The 24,669-nt window shown below is 41.4% G+C and overlaps 1 protein-coding gene across 1 annotated transcript in view; it reads right to left on the bottom strand.

Annotated features, from left to right (window-relative positions):
• The window catches only part of TMEFF1 (transmembrane protein with EGF like and two follistatin like domains 1), a 99,297-nt gene extending 77,611 nt beyond the window's left edge, over window positions 1-21,686 (bottom strand). Inside the window, exon 1 of the mRNA XM_088531363.1 lies at window positions 21,419-21,686. Within this exon, the coding sequence (XP_088387489.1) occupies window positions 21,419-21,671 (253 nt within the window). The 5' untranslated portion in view covers window positions 21,672-21,686. The remainder of the gene's footprint in view (window positions 1-21,418) is intronic.
• Between the last annotated feature and the right edge of the window lie 2,983 nt (window positions 21,687-24,669).

Here is a 24,669-nt window from a genome sequence, read left to right as displayed (position 1 = left end):
TACTTTTGAAGAGAACCGTGAAAGCCAAAGCCTAGCTGGAGCTAAGGCTAGCAAGGGACATTAAGGATAAAAAAAAAAAAAGGCTATTCCTATTCTATAGGAATATTATTTGCTGAAATATATATATATATATATATAGGGGAAAAAAAATGTGCATCTGCTGATGGATGGCAAAGAGAACCAAGCAACAGACATTAAAAAAAAAGAAGCTAACCTACTTAATAACTTTTTTTGTCTTCATCTTCATGGATAAAGCTTTTCACCAGACTGGAGCAGGTACCAGTCTGGTTAGGGAGAGACAGTCAACAGTAGAGACGTAACAGTTAGAGAATACTTAGAAAAACTAGATATGTTTAGATCCATGGGGCCAGATATGTTTCACTTAAGGAGCATGACAGAGGTTTTTGTGAGGCTATTGTCTATCATCATCTGTAAAAAATCATTGTTCTAGGAGGAGGGTGGCTCAGGAAAGGCTAAATTTTTCCCATCTCTAAGGCAGCCAAGGAGGAGCATTCAGGGAGCAGCCAGTCAGCCTCCCTGGATATTGTCCTCTGGAATCCACCTCCAAGCACAGAAAGGACAAGACGTCTAGCAAGAGTAGCTGGCATGGGTATCAAGTCAGCAGTTTATCAAGGGTAAATCATTCTTGACCAACTAACTAGATTCTATAAAGAAATAGCAGTTCGTGTGTAGCTCCTGTAAGTTCAGCTGCCGAAACCCCAAGGAGACAAAGTTTGAGCAGGTTATAAATCATTAATATTTCCATTATTCATTCAATGAAGTGATTAAAATCTCCTATCAAGCACATTTCCAGCTCTGAGAGGAAAGAAAAAAGAAAAGAAAGAAAAAAAAAACAGTTTATCAGAGATAAAAACTTTATGATTTGCTTTATTGGGTTATTTAGTTTTTGCTTTCCAAGGTGAACTTCGTCTTTAAGAAAGATGTTCCTTTCTGCTAGCTAGTGTGCGTTCTTGGTTTAATCTTTTTTTTCCCTGTTACATCTATATTTTGGGATTTTTGCTCTTCATAGAAGATACAGTAAATTTAATTCCTCTGTAAGGCTTATATACATTGCAAATGTAAAGACAACTTTGCTTTCTGATTTTATATAGTGCTTGGGTTTACATTTCATATGGTGCTTTGTCACCAGAACAGAGAGTTTTGAACTTAAGTTCCTCCGACAGAAACTCTTATAGTTAGAACGAGGAAGAAGTTTAAAAGGCCAATGAGCTAATTCAAGAGCTCACTGGCACTTATGGAGGTGAGGTCTCAGCTCTCCTCCTCAGGTCTCCCTGCTCTTAGTCTCATGGTCCTGTTGAATCTGGCACTTGCTAGAACATGCAGTAAGTCACCAATGACACTATGAAAATAACATATCCACTTTCTGCTGGGTTTGTTCTCTGCAATTTTTTTTGTGAGTTGACTCAGTTCAGAAAGGGATTAATTGAGTGCCAGAAGTGGCACAAGGTCTGTGTGCAACAGCCAGGAGCAGGAAGGACAAATCGTGGGTGGAGAGGGGGCGAAGGGAGGGAGCTTTCTACATCTCCACAGGGGGTAACCAATACTTGGACTCATAAAACCATACTTAAGTCAATATTAAAAAAAAAAAAAAAACTTACTTTCTCTTCTTGCCCTATAAATATTTTCCTATCTAGAAAATATTCTATTATTCAACTGATTTTTCTGTGAGTTAAACAGAATACATATTTCATATTTTTTGCATTATTTTCCTTTCCATAGCAAGGAATATAGAGGCTTATTGAGCCTGCAAGAAAAGCTGTAGACTATTTTCGCAGGCATATTTGAAAGCAAACTTGAGGAACATTCACATTCAAATGGAAATGTGGGTGAGCATTTGAATTACCTGAGAAAGTGAGTCTAATGTCAGTCAGATAGTCCAGTAACTTATGAATCCTGTTATTGATGGGGATGATACTCATTTCATCCCCATAGAACAAATCTCTGTTAAGTGTAAGAAAATTCATCAAGTATAAGAAATTTAATAAGAAGAAATCTATTTGCATTTAGAGTATCTTTATGAAAACAAATAAAATATTAGCCTTTCTACCTTCTGAACTCTTTCTTAACCAAATGCAGAGTTCTTTAATGCAACTTGCTAGATGATAATTTATAATTATACCCAGATCTGACAACTATACATTTTGTTAATGTTTTTGCGAGCACTTCCTAAGCTGTTTTAAATTATTCATGGAACACAGACTCATTGTTTTAACAGAAAATTTATTATAATGATGTCTTCATTATAAAATTTTCTCTTCATTATAAAATTTTAACAAATGTTAAGTTTTTAATCAAACTTTTAAAGCCCATTGGCAAGAGAAGGATAAGCATATGGTGTATATTAAGTGAGTCAGCGAGGCTCAGGAACTAAGAAAGAAAGAAACTGAGAATTAGGCTTCAGCATAGAAAGGTTTTAGTCACAGTGCTGAACGTTCTAAAGCTATGGACCTTTTCAAGAAGAAAGCAACAGGCTTACACTAGAAAAAATAATCAGAAGGAATTTTACTACCAGGTCTCTATAGGCCCTACCAACCTACATCATCTACAGATCTGTAGAGGTATCTTAAGTAATTAATGCTTGCAAATGAAAGGTGAAGTACCTTTTTATTTCCAGAATGCAATACTTAACCTACTTCCAATTAAGAGAGCCTTATTAACGTAAGAGACTGAAACAACAGTTAAATTCAATGGTTTCAGAACTAATATAGAAATCTCATATTTTCCTCTTGCTTTCAGTGAGTCTTTTCAAAGACTCATTAGAATCCATTAAGAGATCTAAAAATTATAAAACTATTGCAATGTATTTTTATGATACGCATACTTATGTAAAAACAGCATTAGAATCCTGTTCTGTATTTAGGGAAAGAAAATACATTAGCTTTTGTGTAATATCCCTGAAATATATGCAGTATAAACAATCCTGGAGAATAATTAGATTTGCATAAACTCCTCCAAACCCTGGGCTGCTTTTGAAAACCATAATTTAACAGTCAGAAAGAAAAAAAAAAAGGAAAAAGAAAAAAAATAATCAGTAACATAGAAGCATAGAAATCATGGAGAGAAAATAAACAAACAAAACCCTGGCAGATCACTCAGATTGCTTAACGAATTCTAAGAATTCCAGTAAGTCACAGATCAGGAAAGATCTGTGTTATATCTGTTCTTTTAGACTTTAAGAACTGCATTACACTTTTTAAAAACAAAGCACTGCTGACGAGTTGCTGAGCTTACTGAAGTATGTTTTCCTCCTCTTCAGATTCTTGTCAGAGAAACCCATAGTTAATAATTCCATTTTACCTCCTTGTTTATCCTTCCTGAAATACAAGGAGAAATACGATTCCCAAAGCTTCTGCTATCCTGCTTTGATAGTCTCAAAAGGATTTTCAGGGATTTATGAATTTACATTACGTTTAGATTCTGTGCTTAGCATGACTGTATGTTCATGTGCTCAGGTTATCCATTTATAGCTGTGGCTAATGCAGCAGCTGGTAAAGCCACCAGTTTTACAAATACAGAGAACCAGTGAACTCCAGCCCTTTCAGAGCTAATGATATCTCTATGGACCACTAAACAGACAAAGTTACTAGTCCTGAGATATCCAACATTTTGGACTAAGACACAGGCACTATTTAAAATGCAGACAAAAGGCCACCACTCCTTCAAATACACTTCTCACTCTGATACACTCATTTGTGCTGCACAAAGCAGACAACAATTATTCACTATTCCCTGCTGGGGATTCCCTCAGCAAATGTGATGCCAGATTAGCCAGCTCATTTGTTGTTTTCCCTGCAGTTCCCGGAGCTGAGGAACCAGCTACCATACACGGTGCAAAATGTGTCTGCTCAGCTCACAGCTCTTGTGGGAAACCTTCTAATTGTCGTCAATTAAACTCTATTACCTGGGTTATAGGAGAAAATCAAGGAAATCTGAGTCCACTCAGACACTCTGATCCCTCTCTTTAACATGGGTATTCCTACAGCTCTTGTGGAGAATTATTGTTTCTACAACTTAATTTGTACTGCTCTGTGACTTGCAGGTTCTTACTGCTTAATCTATGCATAGAAAAAAAAAGGTTTTGAGAGGGCCTGTGATCTGGAAGCTTCTGTTGATTTTTAACACTGGTTAGTACATCTAAAAAAGACTCTTGGGTAGTGGGTATCACTCAGTCAGTTTTACCTGTTTTTTTAGGAAGCTTTCTCCAATAATGATCTTTTTTAAAAATAAATAAAATAAAATGGAAGTCCAGATTGGAAATTCTAAGTCAATGAAGAAAAGAAAAATATATATACATATATATCAGGAGTATTTAGGGATTACCTTTATATCATTTACAGGGATACTTTTTTTTGGTTGTTTATACTTCACTAGCTCTTCATCAACCTAACAAGAAGAAAAACCCCATCAAATCCCAAACAAAACAAAGAGGAGCAAAAAATGAGCCTCTTAGCCTCATTTTCTTAGTCTCAACAGATTCCTATGGGAAAAAAATAAGGAAATCATTAAAAGATTTTGGTTATTAGAGTGAAACTATGTTGATTTTCTGTAGCCTGAAAAAATGAAAGGGGCAAAGGGCACGTTTTAATTTTCTTTAGGGGAATACATGATTACTGCATGAAGCTAATGTTACTGTCTTGTAATCCATCTTTGATCATGTAAATTTGAATGCACAATACTGCAAATTTAAGCAGTTATATAAATAGGTGTATTAATATAGAATAGTAATAAGCAGCTCATAGGACACAAGAGCCTAAGTATTCACAAAACAAATGTGAAGGTATTAAAAAAACCCTTTTATTTAGATTAACTATTTTGCTTTCATGTTTTGATACTGAACTATTTAATCATTTTGTTTAAATATCGTTAGTTTTTTATATCTAATGCACTGCTCTAGATTAGCTTTATCCAGCATCTAACAAAGCATTATGCTCATCTCTTTTGTCTTCTGTGTGAGGAATTTTACTACATTGTAGAAACAGTCCTTTTTCTTTTTTCTTAATGATGCTTTGCAGTTCATCTCATTAATTTTTCTGCTGTAACTCCCAAATCCCTATCCCCATCAGTGTGCTGGATGCTTGATTTGTTGCTCCCAGACTCATTTTTTACATTGGACTGCACTGACCATCTGTTAAATAGATCACCCAACACACTCAGATTCTGTGTCTGGTTCCACTATTCCTCCTTGCCTGGCCCAAAGCCCGAATATCACTTGCAACTGTGATCTCTTATCTGGATAATTCTTCTATACTAGGATAGAGATTTTATCAAAGAGCATTCAGGTAATGACACAGCTCTTCTCACTACAACCAAAATAATCCCTCTCTAAATAGTACTTCTTTGTGCTTTCTAGCCAAACTTTTGACCACAAGCACCATATTCTTCCAGCTCAGAAACAAATTTTGCACGTTTCAAACATATGGAACTATTCTCACAAAGACATTTATTTTAAACATAATTTTCTGGACAAACCATCCCTTGCACTTAACCAAAGAAGAAACATCATGAAAGAAACTGCCTTCCAAACCATGATTCGCATAAGAAAAACAAAATCTATAATCTTAACAAGAGTCTGCCTATTTTCCTTTAATTTGGTACTTCCTAGGAAAAAATTTGATACTTCCATGTAAACTTGATACTTCCATGTTAAAAAAAAAAAAAAAAAAAAAAAAGACAGGAAAAGGAGTTCAGCCTTAAAGAGTTCTCTAGGTAAACTTTCTGTGGGAAGCAGAGAATGAAACAAAATCTACTGGAAGACAACACTTCAGGAAAGTACCAGTCCATCTGCCCTCCACTGCATATGGAACTGTTACTTAGAGGGAGTCTCTTTAGTCTAAGGATTTTCTGCTGCTTTCCTTTGCCCTGGAGAACACATTTGGCACAGGACACTGTCCTCTTCCCCTCTCAGAGGAATTAGCCAAAGAAGGTACACAGAGTTGACGCTAATCAGCAAAATGTAAACACTGAATCAGATCAGTGCTTCCCTCAATTTTAAAGCAACAAACTGCTAACAAGACATAACATTTTGGCAAAGCGAAATCTCTGTTTGATATCAAGTTACACTGTCTGCTACGTCTCCATAAATCGGCTATATGCTTTATATCTTGATCTTGTGGCTTATGACACATTAAGAATTCAAACCTATGTTTTCAAAAACATCAACACATTTCAGATGCCCAGTCTATTTGGGGCATTTTCTGAATATATGCTGGCACTTCCAACTGGTCCACATCTAAAGCTTTCAAGCTGCATTTTCTAAGCTTATTATTTGTACTAAAATTCTGAAGGAAGTTCAGCACCTCCTGCAAATGCTGACTATCTGACCTCATGTTTGGTGTAGTTTCACATGAAGCCACACTAGCAGCAAGTCTTAAACAGGAGAGCAAGTAAAACTCTTGTAAACAAACTCCTTTGTGAGCTTCAGGCTTAAGCAACAGAGCAACAGCTAATGCACTGCTGAAATGTGTGCATTTACATTTGGTTTTATATAGTCCAGTACAGGAAAATGTGACAACATGATTTCATTTTGTGTTATCTGTTTGTTTCTTTTCACATCATCATATGCAGTGTTCATGTGAATTAACAGAGAACTCTTTAAATAGTCTTTAGTAGTCTTAAAATATAAAGACGCTTTAATAGTCTTAAAGTAGTCTTTTTGGGCAGCAGTAGATAAGCACTGAATATGTCACTCTGGGAAGCAATCAGTGTTGTATATCTGGGGTGAAGCAGATGGAGTTCCCGAAGTTAGACATCTCACGTTCATCCTGAACCCACTGCAGCGCACTCAGCCGCAGCTGAGCCCGACATTGCCTGGATCCAGCTCTCTGGCTCACCCAGCGGCCTCCATTTAGCCATCTGCTTTCACAGTGCTTTCCTGCAACTGATACCAGGCAGAGGAGACATCTCAGGAACTTTCTTTGAAGGATTCAGACTTCACCTGCCGCAAAGGTCAGGTAGCAGATATGAGGATGCCTTGGAGGCTTCGCAGAGGCACAGAGTCAGATTTCAGGAGCACCCTGGCCGCCAAACTGCACTTGAGAAGAGTCATTTCACGTGCTTAAGAGACACACAGCCTCGTGGACATCCATCTTCTGTCAAATAAATTGCCCATATCCTTTTCTTCAGTTGTACACAATGGCATGTAGTACAAGTTCTATGAAGGCAAAGTGCATTTGCATCTTTTTAAGATATGGGTGCATAGAAGTAACTGGCAGGGTCTCAGTCTGGTACAAACTGATTTAGGGATGATCTGGCAATCACAGAAAGAAGACAAGCTCCTTAAAAAAAAAAAAAGAAGAAGAAGAAGAAGAAGAAAAGAAAAGAAAAGAAAAGAAAAGAAAAGAAAAGAAAAGAAAAGAAAAGAAAAGAAAAGAAAAGAAAAGAAAAGAAAAGAAAAGAAAAGAAAAGAAAAGAAAAGAAAAGAAAAGAAAAGAAAAGAAAAGAAAGAAATACTGACAGCTCCTTATTTGCTTCTTATTTTCACATTTTCCTTTTCATCTTAATTAACACTATTTTTAAAGTGTGGATGAGTATGCCGGCAGCTTTAACACAGTTACACAATGTCTGTGTTTCAAGACTATAATTGAAAATGCTTTAATAATACTAAGTTAGGAGAAGGATATTACAAGGATTTAATTTTATTTTGAACCAGTTCTTTTACACATTGTTGCTGTAATATAATGCATAATCTATTATTCAAAAAATGTTGACTTAGTTCTTAGAATAAGTTATATGTTAATTATAGTAGGCAATTTCTGAAATAAATCCTGAAATCACTGCTTTAACACCGTATCTTTACGAATACACATTATGACCAACGATGGAGTTTCATAGTAACCTAAAAAGTGAATGTTGATATCAGCATATCATTAAATTGCTAACTTAAAGAGAGAAATTCACTTTAAAATTATATGTATAAATGCATCCAGAGTATATTCAGACTCTGGATTCAGACCTCTCCAGCCAAACAGGTTTTTAGATGTAACTCAGTCAGCAAGAACAGAAATCTTCTAACGACTGTGCTACACGCTCAGAGTTTCACTGGCATCTTGCTCCACATTTCAAGGGAGACAAACGTTCTTTAGTAAGAATCTTTAAGGGAATCATAGAATCACAGACTAGGAAATGACCTTCGAGATCATTGAGTCCAACCGTAAGACCTTCAACACCCTGCCTGCTAAACCATGTCCCTAAGTGCCTCATCTACACATTTCCTGAACACTGCCAGGGACAGTGACTCCACCACTTCCCTGGGCAGCCTGTTCCAATGGTCACCACTATGTAGAATTTTTTCCTAATAAGCTGACCTGACCTTTTTTTTTCCTTAAATACTTTTTTTTAAAAATATTATTAGCTAGCCATCTACCAGTGTCATTAGTTATTTAAATATTTGGCATTTATGGGTCATGCGTTCTTTAACTTAATTCTGCTCCATGAAGATTATTGTGAACTGAATTAGAATGACAAATACACTGTTCTCTTCATCAACAGAAAAAAACAAATTTAAGGTTCTCTAGGAAATCTAATTGCATCATAGTTGATTGCTGACTTGTGCAAACTTTTTCTTAACCACACTTTGTATATGTGTACATATGTATTAATACGTTTCTTCCATATGCAAATAAAAACTCCATTTTGTCAATAAATGGTTTCATAAAATAAATTTTATTTTGGAATTATTTAATCAAACATGCTAATGTGCTCTGTACACATAGCAGCTCCACAAAACAAAGACTCCACTCTCTAGTGCTTTTTTTCTATTTACTTTGGTATTTCTTTTTATTTCTAAAATCTGTTAGATTTTTAAGATGATCATAGAATATACTACATTAATAAAATTAGAGAGGATTATTTAGAGTAGATGATTTAGGTATCATTTTCTTATTATCTAAATCTATTTTTCTGATAGAGTGCTTGTTTAAAAAAATATTTCACGCAGAGCCTTATTGTTTTTCAGCTTGTTTGAATTTCATAACTATTTACAGAATGAAAAGTTTTCATCTCAAAAATGTCAAATGTCCTTTGGCTATACAAATGTCCTTGTATATGGTAGGAAATTCCCTACCTGTAGAGAATAAACAAGGAGGAGAAACAGAAGCCTAGAAAGTTTTAGAGTCAGAGAAGTATATCCATTCTTGGTGCTCAAATGCTTGTTCTTCCCCAAATGTTGCAACTGTCATTATCCCAGTACTGCTACTACCTGCTTTGCAAACACAGTCCAAAACATAGGCTAGAAAAGTCAAAAGCACTTTTAGCTTACTGATCAATGGTGGAACTTGGCAATCTCATTAGAAGTAAAAAGCAAATCTAGCCTCTAGAAAATATCTTGTAAACAGATGAGGTGCTCTGATTTTATCCTCTTTACTCAAAGACCTTAGGCAAAGATTTTTATTTTTTAGAATGCAAGAATGTCAAATGTTAACTCTCTGAGAAAGCTTGTAAGTACAATAAAAGTAATAAAGGCACTTCAAAGCAATAAAAGGGCCACAGTGCTCTTAATAAACCATTTGTATGTATGGAATTGTATATATGAGACTCTGTTTGGTCAAGCCCACTCAAACTCAAACCTTCCTCTCTTAGATGCGACCTGTTTTATACTCCTTTATTCTAGTGAAATAGATTATGTTTTCAGTTACAGTGAAGTTTTCAAAATAGTGACAATTTATTTTGGTTTGAACCGTAAAACTGTAATTTACATAAATATTGATAGTATTTTTGAAAGCATGCATTCTCTTCAATTCTGACGTATTCCAAATGCATCTGAGAGACCCTTGCAAAGATAACTGAATAAGCTTCTTTGTGGAAAACTGTTTCCTTGGGCACTTAGAGCTTATATCCCATGCGTTGTATTTCTAACCCTAGCAAATTCTTGCTTGTTTAGTTTTTAGCACTTTCTGAAAATTTCTCAATGTTCTTTCTACCCAGATCATTCCATGAAGATTAAATCATTTTGAAGGAAGTGATGTTAGTAGAGGCAGAATGGAGAAGTGTAGTAAAGAAGATTTCCTACTAAGGTAAGAACTACTACTACTCCAAAGAACTCTATTACTTTGATTTAGCTCTTCTGACCTCAGTTTTGCTACTTCCCATGATCCCCACAGCTGTCAAACACTGAACAGAGCACTGCTGGTAGTCCACAGACAAAATGCAGAAGCTATGCTCCTAATTCCTAGTCATTGATTACACCAGGAGATTGGTGTGTGTTACACATACCACTACAAATTGGTACACAGACAGCACGTGAACAGGTTTTTGTTGGTTTGTTTGTTTATTTTTGAAATGTGTATGCTATGTCTCTTCTACTGGCACTGGTATCCCATGATACTGAGTTTAGGGTCTGCAGAGCAGACTTGCTGGCATTATACAAAAAGGGTCAGTTATTGAACAGACTGCTGCATGTCTAGTGTATGAAGGAACAGTGATCTCAATAGGTGGTGCAGGGAGAAAAAAGACTGGGAAATCCCGAAGGAGACTAGGTTCATCTATAGTGGCAAGGAGCCAGGAAGCAACAACCAAGCAATAAGAGGCTGTCCTTCTCTATGGTACCTCTTGCATCTTGCATAACAGTAGCCACACTTTACACTTACAATTAACGTAATCTTTCTTCTCTGTTGAGACATGATCACTGCATGTTGCTGTCTTATCCTTCCACCCCTTGCTGCTCTTTTCACTCTTCTCTTCTTTACCCTTCCCAACTCTTCCTCCTCTAAATCTCTGTTTATGCTCACATTCTCAGATCCGTATCTCTTCTAACTCTGTTTCCTTAGTCCCTTTTTATGTATTAGTCAATAGGTTCTGTTCACATCCCTCCTCAGAACACTTTGCTATCGCCTAGTCTTAAGACACTTTTATTCCACTGCTGATGTATATACCCCTCCCTTCTCATCCTACTGCATTTTAAAGCATTACATTTTTTTTGCATCATGTTGTATTCCTGGCTTACTCCTTGAAACATTCCTGCTTCACTTCACAGAATCACAGAACAGCTGAGGCTGGAAGGGATCTGCAGATCATCTAGTCCCTCTAGTCCCATCTATACCATCTACTCCCCCTGCACAAGCAGAATCAAATACAGCACATTTTCCAGAACTCCATCTATGTAGTTTTTGAATATCTCCAAGGACTCCATAATTTTCCTGGGCAACCTGTCCCAGTGCTTTGTAACCCTCACTTCTCTCTTTTTTCCTACTATTTTCACATTCTCTGTTTTTCTAATTTACTCTATGATTTTATTCATAGCAAAAACTTGAAAGCATATTTAAAGTTAAATTAGTATATATATATCGCTAAGGACTGCTCAAATATAGCTTCCTCTGCTTTCCTGTCTAAAAATTTCTGAGCTTTTTGACAGCCAGTACTTCCAAGCTCTATGAACAATCATACACAGCCATCTCCACATCACAGAATGGATACTTTCCTTTTTCCATCCATTTCTTTCCCTCTGCACTCATCAGTACTTGCCATCCAGTTTAATCTAAAAGATATTGAGAGTTATGATTATGTTAAAAAATAAATAAAAGGCATTCACACTGCTCAGAAGAGAAATTCTATGAAAGGGATGTAGGGTGCATTAGCAGGGAAGGTAGGGGTTAAATAGCTAATGTAGAATAAGCTGAGTCTTAGAGCACAAGGACCCATGATAACTGGCAGAGTCCGGATGTCTTGCTCATGGCAGGGGCAGAACCCTTGATAGATGGCAGGGTCAGGATGCCCTGCTCATGGCAAGGTCTGGACCCTTGATAGGTGGCGGGGTTAGGGTGCCCTGCCCTCAATCAGGATGATAGGGGGGCTGCTTATCCAGATGTTTTAATTCAGCAAAATAGATAACATTAACAAGAATGCAAAACAGGAAAACGGGAGGGGGAACACTCTTGGGTAAGAACGGTATAAAAGAGGGACGCTCGAAGTGGTCGGGGTCCGTGGTGTGACCCCTGCGTGGGAAAGCCCGGACCCCAGCTAGCTGGTAATACTTATTATCTTTCTTCTATTAATAAAAGACAATATATCTATGGTGGTTGTCTCTCTCCCTGTCAGTTCGGATACCGGACCTAACATTTGGGGGCTCGTCCGGGATCCGAATGCAGGGGAGGAGAAAGAGATAGAGAAAGATAATAAGTCAAGGGAGGCCTCAGGGGGTGAGAGTGAGCCGACAGAAATCCAGGTGGACGCACCGAAGGATAGTCGGCTGGAGTCTGAGGGAGACGTCCCTCAGACTCCCACAAGAAGGAAGGGTGGTTGGTTAGGTTGTTTGGGAACACCGTATCTCCTTAACGAAAGGAGACCGGTGTGGGAAGGGAGAATTCTGTTAATAATCGCCCTTACTGGTTTACTGGCAGTTGTATTAACTTTGGTTTTAAGCGACGAGCTTGATACACTGGGACAAGGGAAATCCACCCCTTTGTCATTTATGTTAAATCATTTTGGATATGTTAAACGTCGGGCACATAATTTGTCTGTAGAAGTGTATAAAAACTGATGGGAGGCATTTTGTAAAAGTGAGTGGCCAAGTTTTGATGTAGGCTGGCCGAGAGAGGGAAGTTTTGATTTAGAATTAATAAGGAGAGTAAAAGAGGTAATAATGAGACCTGGGTCAGAAGGACACCCAGATCAATTTCCATATATAATCACATGGGAGGATTTGGTTCTGTATCCACCCCCATGGCTGAAACCTCTTTTGGGGGAGGGTAGGAAAGACGGAAAAGTTGATATTTACGTAGTGAGAAAGGAAGATGAAGAAGGAATATCAAGTACCACCCATGCCTTCCCAGTTAGAACGATTGGAACAACTGGGCCACAGGAACAGCGTACGTATCAATACTGGCCATTCTCTTCTAGCGATTTGTATAATTGGAAAAGTCAAAACCCCTCCTTTTCCGAGAAACCGGGGGCGTTAATTGATTTATTAGAATCCATCTTGTTTACGCACAACCCTACCTGGGATGACTGTCAGCAGCTTTTAAAAGTGCTGTTTACGACCGAAGAGCGTGAAAGGATCCTGACCGAGGCGCGAAAGTTGGTGCCGGGAGAGGACGGGAGACCCACCGGGCAGCAGAACCTTATCGATGAAGGATTCCCATTGGTAAGACCACCGTGGGATTTTGAACAACCTGAAGGTAGGGAGCGTCTCCGAACATACCGGCAAACGCTGATGGCTGGGTTGCGGGCGGCGGCGCGTAAACCTACTAACTTAGCAAAAGTAAATGCTGTTAGGCAGGAAGCCGAGGAAAGCCCTGCCGCTTTCTTAGAGAGAATATTAGAGGCGTTTAGACAATTCACTCCTTTAGATCCTATGAAGGAGGAGAATCGGGCAGCTGTCATCTTGGCATTTGTAAATCAAGCTGCCCCGGATATAAGAAGGAAATTACAAAAGATTGAGAGGTTGGGGGAGCAAACCTTACAGGATCTTTTAAAGGTAGCAGAGAAAGTGTACAACAACAGGGAGACTCCAGACGAAAAACAGGAGAGAATAAGAAGGGAAGATCGGAAACACCAAAGGGAAATGTCTAGGAGAGGACACAGGGGCTGAATACTCAGTAATAAATAAAGCAGCGGGGAAACTATCGACAAGGAAAGCTCGAGTACGGGGGGTAAATGGGAGTAAGGTATATCGGTGGACATCAGAAAGGAAGGTAGATGTAGCTAATAGACAAATCACGCATTCATTCTTGTATATACCGGAGAGTCCGGTACCCTTAATGGGCCGGGATCTCCTAACTAAATTGGGGGTAAGGATATATTTCGAGGACGATGGGGTAAAGATCAATGACCGGGAAGGACAACCGATACAGGTCCTGACTGTTAGATTAGAGGACGAATATAGACTGTATGAAGAGAGGAAGGAAGAAATTGGACCAGAAACTCAAAAATGGATGAGGGAACTCCCAGAAGTATGGGCAGAGAATTCAGGGGTAGGAGAGGTTAAAGGGAAAACTCCTCTGGTCGTGGAATTAAAACCAGGAGCTCACCCGATTAGGGTTAAACAGTACCCAATGACCCCTGAAGCTCGACAAGGGATAGCGAAGCACATTAAAAGGTTACTGGAAGCTGGCATTCTGCGTAAATGCAAATCTCCTTGGAATACTCCTCTACTGCCAGTAAAGAAGCCCGGAGGAGATTTCAGGCCAGTTCAAGATCTGAGAGAAGAGTGGAGGATGTGCATCCTACAGTCCCGAATCCATACACTCTGTTAAGTACGATGCCACCAGATATGGGATGGTATACAGTTTTAGACTTAAAGGATGCCTTCTTTACCATCCCCCTGACAAAACAGAGCCAGGAAATGTTTGCTTTTGAATGGGAAGATCCCGAGAGTGGATATAAGGGTCAGTTAACTTGGACCCGATTACCACAAGGGTTCAAAAATTCACCGACTTTGTTTAATGAAATACTGCAGGAAGATTTGAGTGAATTCAGGAGACAGAATCCTAGTGTGAAATTGCTTCAGTATGTGGATGATCTGCTGCTAGCAGCAAGAACGAAAGAGGAGTGCGAGGAAGGTACGAGGAAGTTGTTGCAAGAATTGAATAAACTAGGATACCGAGTAAGTGCTAAGAAAGCTCAGCTATGTAGTCCTGAAGTAACATATCTGGGATATAAGATACGAGATGGTAGGAGATGGCTAACTGATGCCATGAAAGAGACTGTTCTTCGGATTCAGGAGCCCAGATCTCCAAGGGAGGTTCGAGAATTCTTGGGGACAGTAGGATACTGCCGTTTGTGGATACCTGGATTTGCAGAGAAAGCAAAACCTCTGTATGAGGTGAGTCGAGAGAAACCGGACTGGCAGTGGACAGAAGCTATGGGAAAATCTTTTGAGGAACTGAGATTAGCCCTGCTAGAGGCCCCTGCACTTGCACTCCCGGACCCAGCCAAGGATTTCCATTTATATGTGAGCGAAAGAGCGGGAATTGCTAAGGGAGTGCTAACTCAAAAACAAGGACCTTGGAAAAGGATAGTGGCGTACTTATCAAAGAAATTAGACCCAGTCGCCGCAGGGTGGCCCTCGTGCCTTAAAATCATTGCAGCCGTGGCAATGATGGTTAAGGACGCAGACAAACTCACGTTTGGGCAAAAACTGTATGTAACAGCTCCCCATTACGTAGAGGCATTACTCAAACAACCGCCTGAAAGATGGATAACAAATGCTAGGCTGACTCATTACCAAGCCTTACTTTTAAACCCAGAAAGGATTATGTATACATCCCCAATGACTTTGAATCCAGCCACCCTCCTACCTAACCCAGAATATGAAACACCTGTGCATAATTGTCAGGAGGTGTTAGCTGAAACTGCGACGGTGCGGGAAGATTTAAAGGATGAGCCGCTGCAAGGGGGAAAAGTGTGGTTTACAGATGGAAGTAGCTTGGTCGAGCAAGGAAAAAGAAGGGCGGGAGCTGCAGTGGTAAATCAGAAGGGAGAAATAGTTTGGAGCCAGCGTTTACCAGACGGCACTTCGGCTCAGAGAGCGGAACTGATAGCCTTGGCTAAGGCACTAGAAATGGCAGAAGGAGAGCGAGTGACGATTTATACAGATAGTCGCTACGCATATGGGACAGTGCATATACACGGAGCAATATACAGAGAAAGGGGATTTCTTACCTCCGCAGGAAAAGAAATCCGAAACAAAGAAGAGGTTTTGCACTTGCTGTCAGCTTTGCAGAAACCAAAAGCAGTGGCAATTGTGCATACCTTAGGACATCAGAAGAAAACCGATACGATAAGTAGAGGGAATGCAGCTGCAGATAGTGCAGCCCGGCGAGCTGCGTTAGAAGGACAAATACAAAGGGTACTAGCCCTGACTCACAACACTTTAAGAGAAGAAGAGGAAATTGGAGAGGATGAATACACCCCAGAGGAGAGGGAGTGGATTCAAAAGGTCGCAGAAAAGCAAAGTGCAGGAGAAGGACATTACGATGCAGGAGGAAGAATGTTAATTCCCAAGCGGATGGGACAGAGGATGGCGCAACAGTTACACAGTACCACACACTTGGGGGAAAGAAAAATGGGACTGTTAATAGAAAACTTCGGGTTGAGATTCCAAGATCAGAGGAAAATATTAAGAGGGATAATAGAGGGGTGTCAAGCATGTCAGGAAATGAAACCATCGAGGGTCAGGAAGGTACATGAAGGTATAAGGGAAAGGGGTGGTGAGCCTGGAAAGCATTGGGAAGTAGACGTTACAGAAATAAAACCAGGTAAATACGGATATAGATATCTGTTGGTATTAGTAGACACCTTTTCAGGGTGGGTGGAGGCCTTTCCCACTAAGCGAGAAACAGCCCAGGTGGTAGCAGTCCCATATATGCAAACGGGACATTCTGTGGGACAAATGGGACAGTCGATGGGTTACAACAACGATTCCCTGCGTGCGGGATTACCCTTAGGAGCACATGGGGGGGATCCATCAGGACAGGTACATAAGAGGACAGATTTACTATGGAATAATGGTACCGCTAAGGCCTTGCCAGATGGAGTGTTTTTAATTTGTGGGGATAGAGCGTGGCAGGGAATACCTAAGAATGCCTATGGGGGACCGTGTTATTTAGGGCAACTGGCAATGATAGCCCCGTCTAAAGCTAAGTTGTTAACTATGAAGCAGGAACAAAGAAGGCAAAAGCGTTTAGGGCAACTGGCAATGATAGCCCCGTCTAAAGCTAAGTTGTTAACTATGAAGCAGGAACAAAGAAGGCAAAAGCGTTCCCTTGGTTTAACACCGGAATGTAATGATAATGTACAATTAATATCTGTAATTGCGCGGGTCGCCTTAGCTATCTTTGTGCCAGGAGCTGCAGCAGGAATTGCATTAAGGGAGCTTTCGAAGTTAGCCTGTTGGAGTGAGAAGCAAGCAAATGCGACAACCGAGGTATTGGAACAACTCCTGCTCGATCAGAACAGCCTGCGACACGCACTACTACAGGACAGAGCGGCTATAGACTTCTTGCTCCTCGCCCATGGACAGGGATGTGAGGAGTTTGAAGGACTATGTTGTTTTAACCTGTCGGACCATAGCCAATCGATTCAACAACAATTGCGCTGGCTCAAGGAACACACTCAGAAGATAACACAGGAAGAAGGACTGATGGACGGATGGCTAGAGTCATTGTTTGGAGGGTTACCTGGGTGGATATCAGGACTGATAAAAGAAGGATTACGCGTATTTGTAATTCTGTTATTACTGTTACTGTGTATCTGTATAATGTGGAAATGTGTAATGGGGGTAATGGAAAAAGCTACAAATCGAGTTAATTCTATGCACATAATGTTCATGCGACAAACTCAGAAAGATCGAGAAAGGATTCTCTGATATTAGCAAAAGAAAAAGGGGGGAATGTAGGGTGCATTAGCAGGGAAGGTAGGGGTTAAATAGCTAATGTAGAATAAGCTGAGTCTTAGAGCACAAGGACCCATGATAACTGGCAGAGTCCGGATGTCTTGCTCATGGCAGGGGCAGAACCCTTGATAGATGGCAGGGTCAGGATGCCCTGCTCATGGCAAGGTCTGGACCCTTGATAGGTGGCGGGGTTAGGGTGCCCTGCCCTCAATCAGGATGATAGGGGGGCTGCTTATCCAGATGTTTTAATTCAGCAAAATAGATAACATTAACAAGAATGCAAAACAGGAAAACGGGAGGGGGAACACTCTTGGGTAAGAACGGTATAAAAGAGGGACGCTCGAAGTGGTCGGGGTCCGTGGTGTGACCCCTGCGTGGGAAAGCCCGGACCCCAGCTAGCTGGTAATACTTATTATCTTTCTTCTATTAATAAAAGACAATATATCTATGGTGGTTGTCTCTCTCCCTGTCAGTTCGGATACCGGACCTAACAGGGAGAGTGCCCTTAAATTTTCCTTGAACTGATTAAATCCTCAAAAAACGAACTTTAAGTGATTTTATCTTCACCTGTTTTACTCAGCAAGAATTTAAGAAACTGGGGATAGTATGACACCTATGAGACTCATAGGAGATGCACAGAATCATAGAATCATTATCATTGGAAAGGACCTTCAAGACCCTTGAGTCCAACCGTAAACCCATCAACACTAGGCCTGCTAAACCATGTCCCTATGCGCTTCATCACAGGTGCCTGAACCCTGCCAGGGACGGTGACTCCACCAGTTCCCTGGGCAGCCTGTTCCAATGCTCAACTATTTCTTCCATGTAGAAATTCTTCCTAATGTCTAGCCTGAACCTCCTCTAGCACAACTTGAGGCATTTCCTCCTCCATTGTTCTATCTGTAGTTATTCTGGAGAAGATATTGACCCCCGCCTCACCACAACCTCCTTTCAGGTAGTTGTAGAGAGCAATAAGCTCTGAGCCTCCTCTTCTCCAGACTAAATAACCCCAGCTCCCTCAACCGTTCCTCATAAGATCTGTGCTGGCTTTGTTGCCCTTCTTTGGACATGCTCCAGCTCCTCTATGTCTTTCTTGTAGTGAGGAGACCAAAACTGAACACAGGATTAGAGGTGCGGCCTCACCAGTGCCAAGTTCAGGATGGAAAGGTGGGCATGGAACGCTGAGCAATGCCCATTATTAAGGCATTGAAATTCTCATTGATATTTGATCATTTGCTCATCAAATTCAAATCTCTATGGCTAAAGTTGTGATCTGAGCCTATTTCACTACATTTTGTGCTTCGCTTTACCCTCAGAATCCTTAGTAATCCCCTGTAATTCATAGTTTTTATTAAGAACAAGACTATCTTATAGCCTGAGCATAAAAGCAAGTATCAGTTGCTACATAAGATGACTACAGGTAACACTGGAAATAAAATAAAATTTTTAAAGCATGAACTTACTGGTTTGTGCTTGGACTTATTATTAGATTTCTTTTTCCAGACAGGGAACAACTTCTGGTTTTTGCAGAGGTTTTTTTTTTTTGCCTTTTTTCCCCATTCTGCGTAAAATAGCGCCCTTTCAGTACACCTCGCTTAAAAGAGCCTTTACAAATGCTTAGAATGCCACATCATCAATTCACTGTATATAGTTCTCTAAATAGTGTATATATATATATATACGCTTATATATGCACACTAGCCTAGGACCAGTGATGATGCAATTCCATCATAATTTCACAAAGCACAAGACTGCAATGCTTACAGAAAGGGGAGAATCAGGTTTTAAAAAGCTGCTTTAGTATTTTCTACCCTGCAATGTTCTTTTATAATAGCAGCTCTTTCTTAAGGAATATACTCTGAAGGAATCATGAAGAGGAGTTCAGAATTTCTTAATAATTTAATAAAAAAATAAGTAATACTAGTAGTAGTACTAGTAAATACTTTATAGGTAGCTATATGATCTAGGGATGATAAAACGTCATCAAGGACTGCCTCAAAAAGTTAAAAAAAAAAAAGTTCCAGGACAGAAGATTAACCAGATGCAAAATTAAAATGAGAAAACAATAAGCAAAATATGTTCTCTTCTTCTTTGAGTGTGGAAAATAATTTACACAGTCCAAATGTTTGAAGAAAAAAATAATGATAGTGTTCTTAAATTTAACTTTCAGTATAAATAGTAACATACATGAGAGTGCTCCACCGAGAAAGTTGCTAATGTCAATATATCTGGCCCCATGTTGCAAATACGGTAAATACATCTTTTGCTAGGAGTAGCTTAACCACTAAAAGTTAATGCAAGAAGTAAGTGAGGGGAAAATCTGTCCCCAATATTTTGTGTTGATATTAGTTCTTTTAAAATTAATGTTGAGAACTAAGACACAGTAGTTTTGCCTGGAACAGTTAACATAGTAGAATCTGAGTATTGGATTTCTGAACTAAATTGTTCTGCCATATTTTACTGTTATAATAAAAACAATGCCATCATACCAAGATGCCTAGCATACATATTTGCTTCTTCCTATTTGTAATAGAATAATCATTTTGAATGTCTCTGACACAGCATACAGTTTCCTAAATCCTGGATGAAAACTCCTCTATCAAGGATGGTTTCTAAAGAATAGCAGTATCCATGCATGACACATTATCTTAGAAAATTCCTCACATATTTCATCAATATTGCATAGGTGATTTCACTTATTTATGCACTTGCTGTGTTAAAATGACCTCCATGTCTCTGATGGGTGAGCCACTAATGCCAACGACACAGTAACCTACTAACCTCTCTTTAGAAAGAAACATTGGCATTGATACAAATAAAATAAAAAAGCCAAACAGCAATAAACAGGAGTGTTGTGGTAGCACAAACCATTATGCTAGATGTTAAGATTAGCTAAAATTATGAAGAAATGAGCGTATTGAGAACGAATAGCAGTGAGTCTTATTATATTGCAAAATTATGTTGACTCTGTTTACTGGTTTATGAATTGTAACAGCCTGCATTATCAGCATTATCCACATTATAAAATGTAAATTGGAGAAACATCTCTCATTTCTTAAAAGCTGTGTTACAGAATCACAGCGCTCCCCTGGGAAGTCCGGGCAGCTCCTTCCGAAGTGCAAACCGCCCTCCAAGTCTCACTGAAGACAATAGGAGCAGGGGGCTCTGAGCGCGGTGCAAGCAACGTTCATCACCTTGGAGAAGGCCTTTTATGCAGCTTTCAGCAGCAATTGTTCTAGTGCAATAAATCTACTACTTCACAAAGAAAAAGGAGGCCTTCTCAACCTTTTTTTTCAGAAATAAATGAATCTGAATATTGTAATCTGTAGAGGAAAACAAGTGTTCCTATTAAATTACAAACTTTACATTGCACATATTTACTTTGTTCGACTTCAGAAAAATTTCAGCCTACCACATCCATCAAGATTTAAGCAAACGTGCTGCTGCCAAACCAAACCAATCCATCTACACCGAAATGACATTAGCATATATTTATGTATAGCAGGGGCAAAAATAAAAAGGCCATGGAACCAAAACAGGGGAAAAAAAAAATGTTTTTGAACACGTAACGGAGTGCTTGATGTCATCAGATCCGCAGTGAGTCTACAGAGCAAGCAGGGAAGGACGGAGAGGCTGCCCTGGGTCTCGGGGTCTGCGCACCTGACCACAGAGGCTGGGAGGCAGCAGAAACGCTCCGTGCAAACGCTCCGATCGGTGACGGCCACGTGGTACCTCCGGGCTATTCCCCCCGTTCCGCGGGCGAGGCCGCGGGGGTCGCTCCCGCCGCGCCGCGAGCCCCGCGCGCAGCGCAGCCACCGACCGGGCGGCCGGAGCGGCGCGGGCGGCGCGCGGCCCCCGCCCGCGGGGAGGGCGGCCCACGGGCCCCGCGGCGCCGGGCCCGGCTCGCGCGCGGCCCCTTTGTCTGCCGCCGCCGCGGGGAGGGGAGCGGCGGGGGCGCCCGAGCGGGCCCCGCGGGCTCGGCCTCCCCACGTGCACGCGTGGGCGGCCGCGACGGGCACGCGGAGCCCGTGCGGGCAGCGCCGCAGCGGGGTGCTGCCGCCAGGGCATTACCTGAGCAGTTGATGCCTTTCCCCTTGCCGGTGCCGCCGTTCTGGCACTCGCCGCCAGGCAGGGGGTTGGACGCGCGGCTGGCGGGCAGCGCGGACAGGGCGAGCACCAGGAGGGCCGAGGTGCAGCACAGCGCCAGCGGCGGTGCCGCCCGCGGCGGCGGCCGAGCGGCGGCCGAGCTGCCCGCCACCATGGCGCGGCGGCGGCCGAGGAGCAGCGCCGGGACGGCGGGATGGCGGCGGCGGGCCCACGGCATCAGCCGGAGCCCGGCGTGCCGCCCGAGCGGCACCGCCTCTTCTCTGCCGGCCCGGCGCAAGCCGTGAGCATCCCCGAGCCGCGGGCGCAGAGCCGCTGTGTCCCTCGGCAGCAGCGCGGCGCCCCGCGGCCGCGCTCCTTTGTGCGCGCAGCGCCGCCGCTCCGGCGACAACAAAGGGGCCGAGCAGAGGCGGCGGCTGCTGCTGCTGCTGCCGCCGCCGCCGCTGCGGAGGGAGAAGGAGGAGGAAGAGGAGGCGGTGATGGTGGTGGTGGTGGTAGGGGGAGAAAGCACACGTGATGGGAGCCCCCTCCTCCGAGAGCCGCAGGGGCGGCGGGGGCTTCGCGGCGCCCGGCGGGCAGGGCGGGCGGCGACCCGCGCGGCGGGGGCGGCGGCGGCGCTGCCTCCCGCGGCAGCCGCGGCAGGAGGTAGGGGCCGCCCGGAGGCGCCGCGGGGCAGCGGTGAGGGGCGGGGGGGCGGCCGGGCTGCGCCGAGCGCCCTCGGGCAGCGAGAGGGCAGGGCCAGGTGCGCGCTGCCTTTGTCACCCGGCGAGACCGTCCCTCGCTCCTTGGCCAGCTGGCGCGAGGGGCGGTGGGTGACGGGGAAAGCGAAGAGGTCCTTTTTATTCCTGATTAATCGCAAGGCTTGTTGATTTGATTTGAGGTGTGCAGGAACCCAACAGCTATGTATAACAGGAGAATTTTTTACAAATCCACATAAATGTAGTGGCTTTTGTTGAAGATTTATTTATTTATTTATTGCATGGAGACACTTCAGAGAATCAGAAGATAGAGTGGCAGGCATGTCTGGAGCGCACATGCTCCATGTCTTACAGTGTGGCTTGAAACACTGTGTAATTTGACAGCACTGGAATCATTTTTACATAGGGAACGCATAGGAAGTATTTGTATATTCAATGAGAATTTTTCCTGATTCAGTTGTGGCTTGTATTTGGGGCTTTTTTTTTCAACATGCTCTACAAAATGTTTGTTGTTCTGGACCAAGACCTGCCCATTTAATTTTTTTTTTTTTTTTTTTTTTTGGTGGTGGTGGTGCTGTTTTTTTTGTGTATATGTATGTGTAAATTAAGGGCTATTTTATTTTATACTTCATAGTACCAAGACTAAAAGAGCAGTTTTCTTTCAGTATATGACAGTCATCGCTGTTTCTGCAAAGTAAAGATTTTACTGTAATTATTTTCTTTTTTTTAATAGGGTTGATAAAGGGGAATATGGTGAGATCTCAGAAGACCTCTGCTGCTTGGCAAGGAATCTTAACTGCTCAGAGCCTTGCTTTTCTTTATCTAGGTTGTCTCAGATACACTGGCTACTGTATTTAAGGTTTGCTCAGGCATTTGTATTTTGCAGTCTGGCAGGTACAGAATCACAGAATGATTAAGGTTGGAAGGGACCTCTAGAGATCATCTAGTGCAACTCCCCTGCTCAAACAGGGACACCCCAGAACACGTGGCACAGGGCAGCATCCAGGCGGGTTTTGAAGATCTCCAGAGAAGGAGACTCCACAACCTCTCTGGGCAGCCTGTTCCAGGGCTCTGTCACCCTCAGAGGAAAGAAGTTCTTCCTCACATGGAGATGGAACTTCCTGTGCTTTGAGTAGTACCCACGTACAGCCCAGGTGTACCCAGGGGCTTCTGGGGCTTCAGGACATGGGATTGGCACTGATCTTGTGTTCTGAAGCTAGTACTTTGCTATTGTAGGAGTAAATACACCAGATAGTCCTTTCCTTAAACAGAACAATATTCATCTTACCTTAAATATGTTAGAAATCACTCCTTGCTGAGAGTCTGCATCAGATCTTCTCTCGTCTACTTACTTTTTTGAAAGCTCCTTCCAATGCCCAGCTTAAACGTGTTCAATACCTACTTGTTCCTGTACTGAGCTTTACTGAGCTTTAGTTTAGACATTTCTCTCGCCCTTGCATGTATGCTTGTAGTGTGTTTACAGGCAGCAGTCATACCCACTCTCAAGTCTAACTTCCTGCACCAAACACAATTTGCATTCAGCTTTCTTCAGCATAGTTGTCAGGAAACGTGTAACCATTTTTACAAAGTATTGGCACTGTATTTTGCAATGGAGGAGAAATTAGAAAATATCCTGATTTCTTTTGAATGACCCTTTCTCATACATACATCTTTTATATGACCAAAGCACACTGATATTTTGGGGTCATATTGTGGCAACACTTTCTATTTGTCTGTCATTTACAGTCTATAATAAAAATGCTTTTAATGAGTGTCTAAGTGCCTTGTATTTATCATTATTGAATTTCATCTCATTTCTATTATTGTAGTCTTCTAAATCATCTCTGTATGATATTCTGAACTTCCTTTCTATGAATAATCCTGGCCATCTTTTTTGTTATCAGCAAACTCCAACTTTTATGCTAGTGAAAATGCATAAAAATATTCATCACAAAACTTTAAGAGATAGTATTGTTAATATCTCTCACTTTAAACATTCCCTGTCGGTATTTGTAGCAAGCTCCCAACTTAATGTACAGCTTTGTTAGACTTCCCCATCTCTTTCAACTGACCTAGACAATGCTTATGTGGCATCATATGAAAGGTTTAAACAAATCCAGATAGATTATAAGTAAATCTTACAAGAGGTGGTTCTTTTTTTGTTGTTGTTTTTGTTTTGCTTTGCTTTGGGGAGGAGGGGTGGAGAAAAGGCATGGCTCCTAAGGTAGATAATATGCCATTTTTTTGCTAGGAAAGTCATGTTTGAGTTGTGTTAGCTGTCTGAGTGCGTCTCTAACTAGCCTTAAGTGATACAGTCATGCTTGACTGCCAAATTCACACTGAGTGAATACCGGCTACCTCTCTCTCTGATTAAAAAAATAAATACATAAAAATTAGCACTCCTCTGCCAGCTAAAGAGCCAAAAGAGCTCTGAATGGGTTTAAACAAACTGTTTCTGTGATACAGGTTGACAGAATGCCACACTGAGGAAATGACAGCTCAGATATGTCTTTGAGACCA

Source organism: Tinamus guttatus, unplaced genomic scaffold (assembly GCF_059628265.1).
Source record: "Tinamus guttatus ecotype Peru unplaced genomic scaffold, ASM5962826v1 Tinamus_guttatus_pri_ptg000409l, whole genome shotgun sequence".
Lineage (NCBI taxonomy): Eukaryota > Metazoa > Chordata > Aves > Tinamiformes > Tinamidae > Tinamus > Tinamus guttatus.
The sequence above is the reverse complement of the archived record's forward strand: the minus strand, read 5'-3'. Positions and strand labels throughout refer to the sequence as shown.